The sequence below is a fragment of the Marmota flaviventris genome, chromosome 10 (assembly GCF_047511675.1).
Source record: "Marmota flaviventris isolate mMarFla1 chromosome 10, mMarFla1.hap1, whole genome shotgun sequence".
NCBI classification, from domain to species: Eukaryota; Metazoa; Chordata; class Mammalia; order Rodentia; family Sciuridae; genus Marmota; species Marmota flaviventris.
The window spans coordinates 79,229,592-79,245,389 of NC_092507.1; the positions used below are offsets into that span (position 1 = coordinate 79,229,592).

Consider the following 15,798-nt stretch of genomic DNA (forward strand, 5'->3'; position numbering starts at 1 on the left):
CCACTGAGGTACATCCGCAGCCCTATTTTGGATTTTGTTTAGAGAGAGTGTCTCACTGAGTTACTTAGTGCCTTGCTTTTTGCTGAGGCTGGCTTTGAACTCACGATCCTAGATAAATTACTTTTTGACAAAGTATGTTGGTATAATATTTGTGAAAACTACAATATAAAGAAAGAGGGTAAAGAGACTTATTTTCTTATAAAGTTCTATTTGACATTTACTTTGGCAAAAATACTCTGAATAGACTGTGAAACGTTAAATATGTACATTATAATCCCTACAGCAACCGAGAAAAAAATTGTTGAGATAAAGTAGAAAGATACAAAGATAAAATGGAAATCTGAACATAGCCTAATAATGAAAGAGACTTGTGGAAGAGAGAAGCAAGTGAAAAAAAAAAGTATAAATACCAAAGTAGACTTCAGATCATAGAAAATTATCAGGAACAAAGAGAGACACTGCATAACAATAAAAGACTCAATTCACCAAGGTTATGTAACAGCCATAAAAGTATGTATACTTACCAGTAGAATTTCAAAATGCATGAAGAAAATTAAGAAGGCTGAAAGGAGAAACTAACCCAAAATTAAAGTTGAAGATGTCAACATTACTCTTTTCTATAGTTGTAGAACAAGTAGACCAAAAAACCAACAACACCAAAAAATTAACATATTTCTGGGCTCGGGTTGTGGCTCAGTGTAGAGCAGTTGCCTGGCATGTGTAGGTCCTGGGTTCAATTCTCAGCACCGCATATAAATAAATAAAAAAAGGTCCATTGCCAACTGAAAAAATTAAATAAAAAGAAAAAAAACATTTTATTTCTAATAATTTTCCTATGTACATGTATTACTATACCATAGTGAATCCCATCCTTGTGTATATCCGTAAGAATGGGTTCCTAATTAGAATAAGATATATTTTATATAAATTCATTTTGATATATATATTTTTAATTATATCAAAATGAATTTCAGTGTCATGTATAACTAAAAAGAACCAATACAATTTAAAACTTTCGGGCTGGGGTTGTGGCTCAATGGTAGAGCTCTCGCCTAGCATGTGCTAGGCCCTGGGTTTGATCCTCAGTACCCCATAAATATAAGTAAAAATAAAGGTATTGTGTCCAACTACAAGTAAAAAAATAAATAAATAAATAAATTTTTAAACTTTCATATTTCTGTATACTAGCAATGAACAATTGAAAACCAAGAATTTAAAAATAGTACTATTTACAATAGCTCCAAAAATATAATGCTTAATATAAATATAACATAATATGTAGAGGATCTGTATGTGCAAAATGTTGAATAAGACCTAAGTAAATGAAGAGAAATACCATTTCTGTGGTTGGAAGTATTTAGGGAGTCAACCGTAAATGGATCTATAAATTTAATGTGTTGCCAATCAAAATTCTAGTCAAAATACGTGTTTTTATAGGTACGTAGCTGGTTTTAAAATTCATAGTGGAAAGGCAAAGGAACTAGAACAGCCAAAGCAAGTCTAAAAAAGAACAAAGTTGGAGGACTTATGCTGCAGGATTTTTATTAAAGCTCTAGTAATCAATACAATATGATATTAGCAAATAGATAGGTACTGATGAACAGATTAGAGTCTAGAAATAGACTCAGCTGATGTGATCATTTGATTTTCTTTTTTTTGCAACGATGGGAATTAAACCAGGGGCCTTATACATGTAAGGCAATTGCTCTACCACTGAGCTGTATCCCCAGCTCTGATCATTTGATTTTTGATAGAGGCACAAGGGCAATTCAAAAAAGTTAAGTCCTTCAACCTGTGATGCTTGAATAATCGGACATCCAGATACAAAATAATGGATCCTCGATGAATGTATACCTTAATATGAAAAGTGCTTAGAAATGGGTTACAGACTGGGCTAGGGACATAGCTCAGTTGGTAGAATGCTTGCCTTGCATGCACAAGGCCCTAGGTTCAATCCCTGGCACCACAAAAAGAAAGAAAAGAAATGGGTCATAGATTTTAATATAATTTTTTTTAAAAACTGTAACACTCTTAGAAGAAAGTACTCATGACCTCAGGTTAGGATAAGAGTTCTTAGGTATGATACTAAAACCACCATGAAAAACGACAACAACAACAACAACAAAATGGATAAATTGGAATACACCAATACTAAAGAGTTTTATGCTGTGAAAGAAAATGAAAGATAAGCTAGGGTGGAGAAAGTATTTGTAAATCCCATATCCAGCAAAAACATAAATAAAGAACTCTCAAAACTTGTCAATAAACACGAGTTTTTTTATTTTTAAAAAATGTTTCCACTTTTTTTTTTTTTTATACCAGGGATTGAACCCAGGGGCACTTAACCACTGAGCCACATCCCTAACCCTTTTTAAAAATATATATTTTATTTAGAGGTAGGGTCTTAATAATTTGTTCATGGTCTCACTAAGTTGCTGAGACCAGCTTCAAACTTCTGTTCCTCCTGCCTCAGCTGCTTGAACCACTGCGATTTCAGATGTGCGACACTGTGCAGGCTCACATTTTTTATTGGGGCATTATAGTTGTACATAATGATGGGCTTTGTTACATATTCATACATGCACACAATATAATTTGGCCAGTATTTCTCCTTTTCCTTTTCTCCTTCCTCCCTTTCCTCTATTCTGATCTCTCTTTGATTTTCATGAGATTCTGACCCTACAACCTTTCTTTTCCTTTTTTCTCCCTAATTTCCACATATGAAAGAAAACTATATGACCCTTGACCTTCTGAGAGTGGCTTATTTTGGTTATCACAATGTTTTCAATTTCCGTTTATCTTCTTACAAATGACATACTTTCATTTTTCTTTATAGTTGAATAAAACTTCATTGTATATATACATATACCACATTTTCTTTATCCATTCATCTGTTGGTGGACGCCTAGGCTGCCACAAACATGGGTATACTTGTATCATTATACTATGACAACTTTAATTTTTTAGGATAAATACTGAGGAGTCATATAGCTAGGTCATATAGTGGTTCTATTCCTAGTCTTCAAGGAAAAGACACACACACACACACATATATTTTTTGGTACTGGGGATTGAACTCAGGGACACTTGACCACTGAGCCACATCCCCAGCCCTATTTATTTATTTATTTTTATGTGGTGCTATGGCTGGAACCCAATGCCTTACACATGCTAGGCGTGCTCTATTGCTGAGCCACAACCCCAGACCCTCAGCCCAATTTTTTGTATTTTATTTGGAGACAGGGTTTCATTGAATTATTTAGCGCCTGGATTTTGCTGAGGCTGGCTTTGAACTCATGATCCTCCTGCCTTAGACCCCAATCTGCTGGGATTACAGGCATGCACCACCGCACCCAATATAAACATTATTTTTAATAGCTTCATTTTATAGAATAGTTGCCATTTGAGTTGTTCCTGTTCAGAATTATGACTTAATATTGTGTCAACTTTATTGTAAAGCTGTTTTCCATATTTTAAATTATTTTATAATAGGTCCTTTAAAAGTGGATTACTGATTTAGAAGATAAAAAGTATCTTTCAAATGAGTTCATCCCTGAGGGTTTCTTCAGTGATTAATATGAGAGTGGCAGAAATTCTAGGAAAACATTATATTTGAAATTTCCATTGAAGTTAATTTCAACCCTCTTTTTAAAAATTTCCTTCTCCTTATTTAATAGGATCCAGAATTTATTTTCCTTGTTTGCTTACTAGGAAGTTTAACTTGCAAATACTACTTTTTCAATATTATCTTAAATTGCTTAAAAAGCCTCTAATTTCTGATGTGTCCTTTTGTTGTTTTCATTTGATCATTTTCATTTCAGAATTCTTTGGTTTTATATATTCCTGTTAATCCTGTGGCTGCCATATTCTTATTGTATGGATGGATGGATGTGTGATATATATAGATCACTAGATATAACATCTTTTTTTATTTGTGTATAGCTACATGATATACATACATAAATATACGCATATTGAGTAATTTCATATTTTGTTCCAAGTTTTTTGGAACTTGGATGATGCCAATTATAGGTGAAGTTGTGGGGAGTAAGAAATCTTACATACGTCTAATGAATGTGTAAATCTTGATTCACTTTGAAAAGAAATACCTACTGAAATTGAAAATGTGCATGTCTTACAACAAGGAAGTCTACTTCTATGTGGTCTGTCTATTCTAGAGAAACTCTTACACATGTACATAAAGAGACATGTACAACAGATGTTATTGCAGCACTATCATAAGAGTAAAAAAACAGAGTAACTGTTCCTACGTAGAAGAGTAGAGAAATTGTCATTATTACAGTAGAATCTTATACTTCTCTAAAGTAAATGAACTAGATCTATGTATATCAACTTGGATAAGTATCTAAAACAATATCAAGTAAAGACAGCGACTTGCCAAAACTTAGAAGTATTGATAATATCTATGTAAATTTTCAAGACAGAAAACTACATATTGTTCATGGCTGTATGTATTTAGTAAAGTGTAAAAGACATATATAATAATGAAACATACCAGAAAATGATACAGACCAGTTTCAGCTTAGTATAGATAAAGGAGGAAAGTGAATAAAAATAGGCTTGTGATTTTTATTTCTTCCTTTTTTCTCATTATTGGGGATTGAACCCAGGGTCTCATAAATGCTAGGGAAACAGTCTACCACTGAGCTACATCTCTAACCATTTCTTTTTTTTTAATAAGAGAAAATGTTTGAAACATTTTAAAAATATAATATGAAAATTAATCCTGTTTTTATGTTTAGCTTGAAGCTCAACTAGAGAAAAAAGACCAACAATTTAAAGAACAAGAAAAGACTATGTCGATGTTGCAACAAGATATAATATGTAAACAGCATCATCTTGAATCATTAGATAGACTCTTGACGGAAAGCAAAGGGGTAAAGTCATCTTTATAAAAGTGTTAATAGTTTTATCTTTCTATGACATATGTTAATTCTAATCAAATCACTTGTGTAATAACCTTTACAAATGTAAAAATGTTTACTCATATTACTATGTTTTTCTTACTTCTCCCCCCACACCTCCCCACCTCCTGTTTTTAGGAAATGGAAAAGGAAAATATGAAGAAAGATGAAGCTTTGAAAGCATTACAGAATCAAGTATCTGAAGAAACAATCAAGGCTAGTATGCTAATACTTTTTGTTTTTCTTATTGAAGACAGTTCACACATAAATTATAAAAATTAAATGCATAAATGTTGATTAATTATTGAAGATTTGACTTGATTCAGTGAACTTTGTTTCTGTTGTTATGTTTACTTTCTTTCTTTTCTAGTACTGAGTATTGGACCCAGGGTGATTTAGCATTGAGCTATATCCCTCTTTTTTTTTTTTTTTTTTTTTTTTTGAGACAGGGTCTTGCTAAGTTGATAGGGTTCTCACTAAGTTGCTGAGACTGACTTGGAATTTACAGTTCTACCTCCACCTCCTGAGTTGCTGGAATTAGAGGAGTGCACCACTATGCCCAGCAGCATATTTTCTTTACATTGAATTTTAATCTTAATCATTTGATAGTTGATAATGTGATTTGTGGATTATCTAGCCTATTTGGTCCTATGATTTTCTGAACCATTAAAAAATTGTCTTTTGGGCTGGGGATAGCTCACTTGGTAGAGTGCTTGCCTCATATTCACAAGGCCCTGGGTTCAATCCCCAACTCCACACACACAAAAAAAGGTCTTAGCTTTAGCTATAATTGCAACTTATTAGCATTACCAGTAAAGAATTAACAAAGCAAGTAAATCTAGTTTTGCTTCTTTTTACCAGTTCTGCTGGTAAGGTTAATTAAGTGATGAATCCATAATTTTCAGCTAAAATATGGATTTGTGGCTAGTATATCTTAATGATTAAAAACATGGACCAGGTTGCTGAATTAACTTGGGTTTCACTTTTGGCCTCAAGATGCCTATTAACTGGATATAACTTAGTTTGAGATTATTTAAGCCATCTGAAATTTAATTTTTTCCTCTCTAAGATGGGGATAACAACACCTCAGAAGAATAGCAGTGTATTAAACAAAACTAGATATATAAAATGCTTAGCATATGCTAAGTTAAAAATTTAATAACTAATTATTATACAGTATCATCTCATTTGTGATTTCACTTTCCATGGTTTCAGTTACATGTAGTCAACCGCAGTTCAAAAATATTAGAAAAATTGAGAGACAATTCATGAGTTTTACATTGTGCATTATTCTGAGTAGTACGATGAAATCTTGTATTTGTCCCCATCTATTTCATCATATCTTTCTCATTGTATCCACTTAGTATGTACTAACTGCCCATTAATCACTTAGGAGCCATCTGTGCTATAAGATGAACTAGTATTATAGTGCTTATGTTTAAATAGCTCTTACTTTATTTAATAGTGATCCTAAACTATGAAAGTAGTGATGATGGCAATTCAGATTTGCCCAAACTAAGGTATAAAGTTCTCCTTTAAGGGAAAAGGTGAAAGTTCTGGATTTAATAAGAAATGGAAAAATACTATATGCTGAAGTTGCTAAGATTTATGGTAAGGACAAATCTATGTGTGAAATTTTAAAGAAGGAAAAAGAAATTTATGCTGGCTTTACTGTAGTACCTTAAACTACAAATGTTACAGCCATACTGCCTGATAAGTGCTTAGTTGAGATCAAAAGGGCATTACATTGGAGTATTTATATACAGGAAAAAATAGTATATATAGGGTTTAGTACTATCTGTGGTTCTTAAAATATATCCTCTGTGGATAATGGGAAAAACTCTTATATATTCAATATTTTCTCCTTTGCATTTTTCAGAGGTTCAAATTTGATATGTCCAAATATACTGCTACCTTATTCTATCATATTGTTTAAAAAAATACATTATTTACTTTTTCTTGGTGTTTTGTTTTTAGTTCATTTTGTGACTGTATGCCCATGTAAGTATAATTATGCTTATTCATAACTATTCCTATGACATTCTCAATTCTTTAATAGTAAATGCCATCTCAATTTATTTCCTCATGTAAGAAAAATCTCAAAATTTATTAACATTGAAAAATCATTAGTAGTTGGGCACAGAAGGATTGCAAATTCAAGGCCAGCCTCAGCAACTTAGCAAGGCTCTAAGCAACTTAGCGAGAGACCGTGTCTCTAATTAAAATATAAAAAGGGCTAGGGATGTGGTTCAGTGGTTAAGCACCCCTGGGTTCAATTCTTGGTACCAAAAAAAAAAAAAAATCTTTAGTATATAAAGGTCATAGGACAGAAATTATTTCATGAAATAATCCCCCCTCCAAAAAAAAAAAAAAAATAGCAACTTCATTAAACTACCTAAACATCTAGGCAGTTATCTAGTAAGGTATTTCCATATATTTCAAGCCAGGTATGCGATGGAAAGAAAATTAGTAAGGGAATGAAATCTGATGCTGTATTTTATTCCCTTAATACCTTTAACAGGTTTGCTGTTTGGGTAAAAAATCAAAATAAGAAAGAAATATAGAAGCAGAATTTCCATGATTCAAGTTATACTTAAATGATTCTTAACCTCTATTATCTGTAGCATCAAAACAGAAATCTGAAGCCTACTTTTCCTGATTATGTCATTATTCCTTTTATGATTTTTGTCTATATCCCCTTGCATGCCTCAGTTGTTCTCTGCAAGGAAGTACTATGAGTTTTCTATATACAGGAAAGTTAAGAGGATGAATTTAAAGTTGTATCAATTATAAAATTATGATTAATAATAGCTAAATAGTTGGTGATAAAATTCTAAACAGGTAACCAGAGACCAATAAATCAAGCAAATTATGTTGCCTCTTAAACAGAAAATTGATACAGTACTTCTTAAGATTTTGTTCATTTATTTTCTATTGTTTGGCGGCTGGGAATGTAGCTCAGTGTTAGACCACTTGCCTAACATGCATGAGATGTGGATTCAATCCCCAGTACCAAAAATAAATAAATAAAGTAAGGGAGGTATTAAGGTATTTTTCTTGTTTTCTATTTATTTTCTACTCTGGATTTTTTCCCTGCTCCCTCAAAAAAAAAAAAAAATCTTAAGTGGAAAAATAAACAGAAGAGCTTAATTGCTGTTGTTGAAGATATACAGCCTAAAGCCCCACCTACTTGTCCCCAGATGGTGTATTTGAGAAGTTTCTTTGGCTTCATGCCTTTATATACATGTATATCTGTCAGTATGTTTTGATTTTGTTCATTCGTGTATGTGTATGTTTGCAAGGGATGCATATACAGTGCACAATGTATTCATATGTGATTCAGACTCTCAAGCTCTGATTAAATCAGAAAGCCCATCAAAATTTGTTTATTATTAATTTTAATTAATTTATTAATTTAAATATATTTTTAAAATTTCAAACCCTCAAAAAATTTGAAATACTACTACAGGGAGCATCTGTGTACCTTTCATCCAGATTCATTGTCCATTATAATCTAGGTACACTCACTTCATTTCTCTCTATGCACACATACATGCATGCTTGTGTGTACACCTACCTCCTCCTACACAAATACTTCTTTTTTGCCAGCCACCTGAGACAAGGTTGTACATGTCATAATACTTTAATTTTCCTGAATACATAAACATGCATCTTCCATGAGCAGAAACTTTCTGTTATGGGGTCACCCTACACCTTAAAGAGGTCATAAATTCAGCAACATCATTCAATATAGTTCATAATGAAATTTCCCCAGTGTTTTGAAAATGTTCTTTATAACACTATTACTATAAGTATGGTTTATGGACTAGTAGCATCAGCATCACCTGGGAACTTGTTAGACTTGCAGAATATCTGGCTATGCTGCAGACCTGGAACTAAGGTAAATCAAATGAGATGCCATTAGTGCAAAATTTAAGGAGACACTCTTAGGATTATACACATAAAGGGCCAGTATTTGTGTGACCCTGAGAGTGAGTGTCTTTTTAAATTTTAATCTGTAAGTATTTCCCTTATCTCCCCCAAGTCCTTAACCTATTACTGAGTTAAAATCTATATTTCAATTGGATATAACCCATTGAAGCATTAAAACTTTTTAACAAGGGTCAAACCAATTGAATCTAGGGTTATCCCACCACTATGCTACATCCCTAGTTCTACATTCCCCAACCCTTTTTATCTCAAAAAAAAAAAACAAACAAACTTTTGATCAGTTGCCCAGGCTGGCAAATGAACCCAACTGAACTTGGTCTTCTCCTGCCTCACCCTTCTAGGTAACTGGGATTATAGCCATATTCCACCATTCCCAGTTCAAGATTCCCCTTTTAGAAATAAGAGTTGCAAGGATAATTTCATGATGGAGATTAATATCTGCAAGTGGAACATTTTTTTCTTTTTCTCCTAGTCTTGTTGAGATTTCTTTGACACTTTGAAGGTTGCCTCCTTGAATGTTACTAGCAGTAAGAGAGAAAAACACTCCTCAGGTCAATTTTCTGCCAGAACTTTTAAAAAAAATATTTAGTCTTAAGCTTTAGGTGGATACAATAACTTTATTTTACATTTATGTGGTGCTGAGGATCGAACCCAGTGCCTTGTGCATGCTAGGTGGGCACTCTACCACTGAGCCACAACCCCATCCCTCTGACAGAATTTTTTTAAAAAGGAAAAAAGAAAAACCACCTCCAGAAGCTCAGAATTACAACAAGGAAAAGAAAGGATTAAGACAAGAATATTATTAATAGATGGGATATGGAACATATGTACAAATTGAGGAGCTTTAATTAAATATTTTGAAAAAATTATTATGAGTTGTTCTTTAATATTGATGTTATAAAGCATTTTGCAACTGTGTAAACACAAGTAATCCAAGTTATATTGCTGTCCTTTTGAAAATATTCTCATAGATTCTAAACAAAGAAGTCTTGTATTTTTTTCCCTAGCTGACAAAATATTTTCTTTTTTTTCTTCAGTACTGATGATTGAACCCAGGGGTGCTCTACCACTGAGCTATATCCCCAGACTTTCTTTTTTTTTTGAATTTTTTAAACATTTATTTCTTTTAGTTATTGGCGGACACAACATCTTTGTATGTGGTGCTGAGGATCGAACCTGGGCCGCACGCATGCCAGGCGAGCGCGCTACCGCTTGAGCCACATCCCCAGCCCCCCTAGACTTTCTTTTTGTTTTTTTGATACAGGGTCCTACTAAATTGCTGAGGCTGGCTTTAAATTTGTCATCCTCCGTGCCTCAGCAGCAGGATTATTATAGGCTTGTGCCACCTTGTCCAGCAATATTTTCATATACTTATTAATGTCAGCATTTCAAAATATTATCTTAACAGCATTAACAATATACTGATTTGTAAATTGGTTCTTACTTTCCTATTTTTCTTGTTTAAGAGGGTTTAAAATGTGTGCTTAGGGGCCAGGGTTGTAGCTTGGTGGTTGAGGGCTTGCTTGAGCGCTTACCTTGCATGCGTGAGGCACTGGGTTTGATCCTCAGCACCACATAAAAAAATAAATAAAGATATTGTGTCCATCTACAACTTTAAAAAATGTGCTTAAAGACTGCTTTACCTTTTTAAGAAAATGTTTTTAAGTGTTTGACTTGAAGATTCTTGACAATTGGCTCTAGTTTATCTTATCATTCTTATTATTCAATGACCATGTCCTACAATTTTATACTCTTGATAACTCTAACCTCCTTCCAGCTTCTCCATTCCCTTTCACAGTGCCTTCCTCTTTGAATACTTCCTTTTCCTAGAATGTCCTCTACTGTCTATCACTTCTTTATTCTTCAGTATTCCATTCTCTGGTTTCCCTTTTGTTTTCTTACAAAGAATTAGTTTTCTCAATATTATCTCTTCTGTAATAACATTTTATATTCTAACTATGACTGTATATTTACTGTTTGAAGCAGTGAGGTAAACTTTAGGAGATAAATCTGTAAAATATTGAGTGTGTAATAAGCATTCATTATATTAGATGATTTTCCTTTTTTTTTTTTTTTCCCCTTCCCTTTTCCTTGCTTAGGTTAGACAACTAGATTCAGCATTAGAAATTTGTAAGGAAGAGCTTGCCCTGCATTTGAATCAATTGGAAGGAAATAAGGAAAAGTTTGAAAAACAGCTGAAGAAGAAATCTGAAGAGGTAAGTTATTTCCTTTATATGTAGCACAATTTTCATGTGATTTCTTTACTAAATAAGTTTTATTTACTTATTTTTGGTACCAGGGATTAAACTACAGAGGGCATTTGCTCACTGAGCTGCATCCCCAGCCCTATTTTGTATGTTTTTTAGAGACAGTGTCTCAACTGAGTTTCTTAGCGCCTTGCTTTTGCTGAGGCTGGCTTTGCAGTCCTCCTATCTCATCCTCCCAGCTGCTAGGATTACAGGCATGTGGCACCATGACCGGCCTCTTTGAGTTATTTTTAAGATACTTTATGGTGTATTTTTTTTTTCTTAGTGGTTTTGGGGATTGAACCCAGGGCCTTGTGCATGTAAGGCAAGCACTCTACCAACTGAGCTATATCCCTGGCCCCTAATATACTATATCCTTATGTAGCTGATATTAAAATGTACATTCCAAATTTTATATTCTTTAAAGAACAACCTTTATTTCAGTGCAACTTAAAATATAAAACCATGGGCTGGTGTTATGGCTCAGTGGTAGAGTGCTTGCCTAGCACGTACGAGGCCCTGGGTTCAATCCTCAGCACCACATAAAAATAAATAAATAAAAAGGTATTGTATCCAACTACAACTAAAAAATAAATATAAAATATATCTATATAGGAGCTGAAGTTGTGGCTGAGTGGTAACGTGCTTGCCTAGCATGTGCAAAGCCCTGGGTTCGATCCTCAGCACCACATGAAAATAAATAAATAAAATAAAGGTATTTTGTCCAACTACAACTAAAAAACAAAATATTATATATATATTTTCCCTTAAAATTCTAATTATTTATTGTTTAGAGAATCAGATAAATTACTAATATCACAGAGCAATTCTAATATAAAAAACATCTAATATAAAATAAGTAATATTTAGATTTAGAGTGAAATTATTCCAAATTTTTCTATTTTGTTTTTGTTTCTTCTCATTGTCTGAAGAATTAAGAATTAGGTTTAGAGCTGGGTGCTGTGGCACATGCCTACAATCCCAGCATCTTGGGAAGCTGAGGCAGGGAGGATTATGAGTTCAAAGCCAGCCTCAGCAAAAGCGAGGCACTAAGCAACTCAGTGAGACCCTGTCTTTAAATAAAATACAAGAAAGTGCTGTGGATGTGGTTCATTGGTTGAGTGCCCCGAGTTCAATTCCGCCCCCCCAAAAGAGAATTAGATTTAGAAATTAAACTTTCTATATTGAAATAAGTTTCTCAGGTAATAAAGACCTTTCTTGAGTTATCTTATTCTCTCTGTATCCTTAATGTCTAGCACTTTGCTTATTATGTCGAAAGAACTCAGAATTCTTCTATTTTATTTTTGTTCCTCAGTCTTGCTAAATTGCTTAGGGCCTCACTAAGTTGCTGAGGTATTGTTGAACTTATGATTCTCTCCTACATCAGTCTCCCTAGTCACTGGGATTACAGGCATGTGCCACCATGCCCAGCCCCTATATTTACTTTTTCTTTTTTTTTTAAATTTTTTTTGTTCTTTTCCCCTATATTTACTTTAAAGTCAAGCTATCTAGAAGTTAAAGTACAGTACAATGAAATGTTATAAAATATCTTTATTTATTTTTATTTATTGATGGATAATATTGTAAATTATTATTTGGATACAGCTAACATTATATACATCAACGTATATATTTTTAAATTTTTTTTTATTGTAGGACACAATATCTTTATTTTATTTATTTATGTGGTGCTGAGGATTGAGTCCAGTGCCCCATGTATGCAAGGCAAGCATGAGCCACAAACCCAGCCCTATAATTGAAGTTTTGCCAGTGACTAGATTACTGAATAAAATAAAATTTGTTGTTATATGATGTGACTTTCTTGGTGTTTTGGGTTAGATCTTATTTTTTTTCTTCTGTTTTATCATATTTAAATATTTTGCCCATTATCTCTTTAAATAGGAAGTAAGTGTGAGACAGGATGTTCCAGTAAAGAAAAAAACGTATTTAAACATTTTTTGTAGGGACATTAGTTTGATATAAAATAAACCACTACAGAAGTGTGATCTTTAGTTTGTCAGGAGCTGATAAAGAAAACAGGTAGGGATGGGGCTGCAGCTCAGTGGCAGAGTGCTTGCCTAGCATGTGTGAGGCACTGGATTTGATTCTCAGCTCCGCATACAAATAAAATAAAGGCATGCTGTCCATACACAACTATTTTAAAAAAAAAAGAAATTAAAAAAAAGAAGAAAAAGAAAACAGATAATACTGATGAATATTTGCACTAAATTATTTTCAGGCAGACTTAAGTAAAATGGATTAGGATAAAAATGAGTATTAAAATCAGAATTAGAAATTAGCTAGTTGCCTGTAATATTAAGATTATTCCAGGTTTCCAATATCATTATATAAAGAAGCTTGAAATTTTAAAAGAGCTTCTTTCTCATCATGAGCAAAGAATATGTGGTTCCTAAGTCCTTTATGATGCTTCTGAGTGTTTATCGGCTGGATAATTAAAAAAAAGAACCAAGTCATGATTCTCTTGTGCTATGTCTTGCAAGGAATTAAAATTCCTTTCTTCTGGAAAGAGTCTTTGCTTTAAAGGATTAGCTTTGTTTCCCTTCATTTAAAAAAAATTATTACATAAACAATGATAGGAAAACTTTCAAAGAAAATTTATATACACCTTTCTCTGTGGTACTATCTTTTTCATTTATCTTTTCATAATTATATTGATGCAATGTGATTTTCAAACTTAATTTCATTTTATAAAATGTTACATTTACTACTGTCTTGTAAATTATGGTTTTAAATGGACACATCATTTATAATTAGATTGATATATATCCTCTTTAATTAAAACTTTGCCTTATTGTTGGAGGAGGTGAAAAATGTTATAAAATATATTTTAAATTATGCTAGGTTATTTATATTTATATTATTTTTTAAATGATTTCTGTTAGCATGTTTTTAGGATTTGGATTATTAGGGCAAAGGACATTTTTTTGTTTTTGTTTTTGTTTTTTCCCTTCTTAATACCAGTGCTACTAGATAATTTTAAGAATATCTTTTAAATCAGTTTTAGAGACCAGCATATTCAAATACTAAATATTTGGAGTGAATGAGTGAAATTTCTCAGCTGATAATGTTATTCCTTGTATATGTTTTTTGGAGCAAGAATATTCCCGGGTGATTTGCTGGAATAGTCTTTTATAAATAACAACCAAACCTAATAATAAATATTGACTAATATTTTTGCAGTACTTCATGGCAGTGATTTATTATCACAAAGCAGAAAAAGTGCATTAGCTGAAATGTAGAGAAATCCATAGCTACCTATATTTTTCACTTCATCTAGGAGGAGTCATACAGAACATATTCCTTTCCATTGCAGTGAAATATGACAAGAGGTATAGTTTTTCTGCCTAGGGAAGACTGTTTATGATTCGGAAGTTCTGAGTTTTCTGGTTTTTTTGGTAGGGATGGGTTAGGTCAGATATGAATAATGACCAACCTGTAAGTATCAAAATAATTGCAGGCTCCCAGAAAGAAAGCATGTTTCAGTACCTCAGCCAAAATAATCTAATCACACAGGACAATCTTAAAAGATACATCTCCAGACAGCAACCACCTTATAATATACCTCTCCATCAGAAAAACGAACCCCACCCTTCTATGTAATAAACTGTGACTACTATTGACCCTCATGACAGTTGCTCCACATAATAAATGAGGATAATTAAGACAGATTTGACATTTTATTGCTTTTTATTTGAAACAGTTCATTGTAATGAGAAATATATGTATTTGTTAGGTATACTGTTTGCAGAAAGAGCTAAAGATAAAAAATCACAGTCTTCAAGAGACCACTGAGCAGAATGTTATTCTACAGCATACTCTTCAGCAACAGCAGCAAATGTTACAGCAAGAGACAATTAGAAATGGAGAGCTAGAAGATATTCAGACTAAACTTGAAAAACAGGTATATATTACTGGATGGTTTTATTTTATGAAATAGAAATTTTAAAAATCATTAACAAGTTTTTAGTTATAGAAATTGTTATTTAACTTTAAATATTTCACATGATAAGAAATACTCTGTATTGATATTGTAAAAATGAAGTTCTAATCCTCCATAATCTGACCTGAATATCTAATTCTGTCACCACATATTTGTTATCTAATACTGCAGCCACAATTTAGTTATAATTTAGAGTTCTCTACTAAATCTCTCTCTTTTTCTTTTTTTTTTTAACCCAAATATATTACCTATCTGGATCATTATTCCTTCTAATGTTGACATTTTGGATCAGCACATGGTGTGATATTCTCTAAAGAAATGGCAAAGCAGTATACTAAAACAAAATTGCCAAAGGAAAATACTCTTCCTACTTAGTTCTGAGGATAAGTTATGGGACTGGGGAGGTAGCTCAGTGACAGAAGCATTTTCCTTGCATGCACAAGGCCCTGGGTTTGATCCTCAACACTGCAAAAAATAAAAATAAAAAATAAATAAAATAAAAACAAAGTTATTACTTTAGTGAAAGAGCCCTTGAGAATTTATTATACTAGAGTACTAACCTTTTTTCTTTCATTCTTTGCCAAATTTATCTGAATTATTTTTTCTTCTTTTTTTATTTATATATGACAGCAAAATGCATTACAATTCATAGTTCACATGTAGAGCACAATTTTTTATTATCTCTTATTATATACAAAGTATATTCACACCAGTT

The 15,798-nt window shown here is 32.6% G+C and overlaps 1 protein-coding gene across 11 annotated transcripts in view; it reads left to right on the top strand.

Moving 5' to 3' along the window:
- The window catches only part of Ccdc18 (coiled-coil domain containing 18), a 105,506-nt gene that overhangs the window by 41,567 nt on the left and 48,141 nt on the right, over positions 1–15,798 (top strand). For all 11 annotated transcript variants that reach the window (XM_071618057.1, XM_071618058.1, XM_071618055.1 and 8 more), the window contains 4 exons: positions 4,764–4,898; positions 5,064–5,141; positions 10,976–11,092; positions 14,877–15,044. In XM_071618057.1, the coding sequence (XP_071474158.1) occupies positions 4,764–4,898; positions 5,064–5,141; positions 10,976–11,092; positions 14,877–15,044 (498 nt within the window). The remainder of the gene's footprint in view (positions 1–4,763; positions 4,899–5,063; positions 5,142–10,975; positions 11,093–14,876; positions 15,045–15,798) is intronic.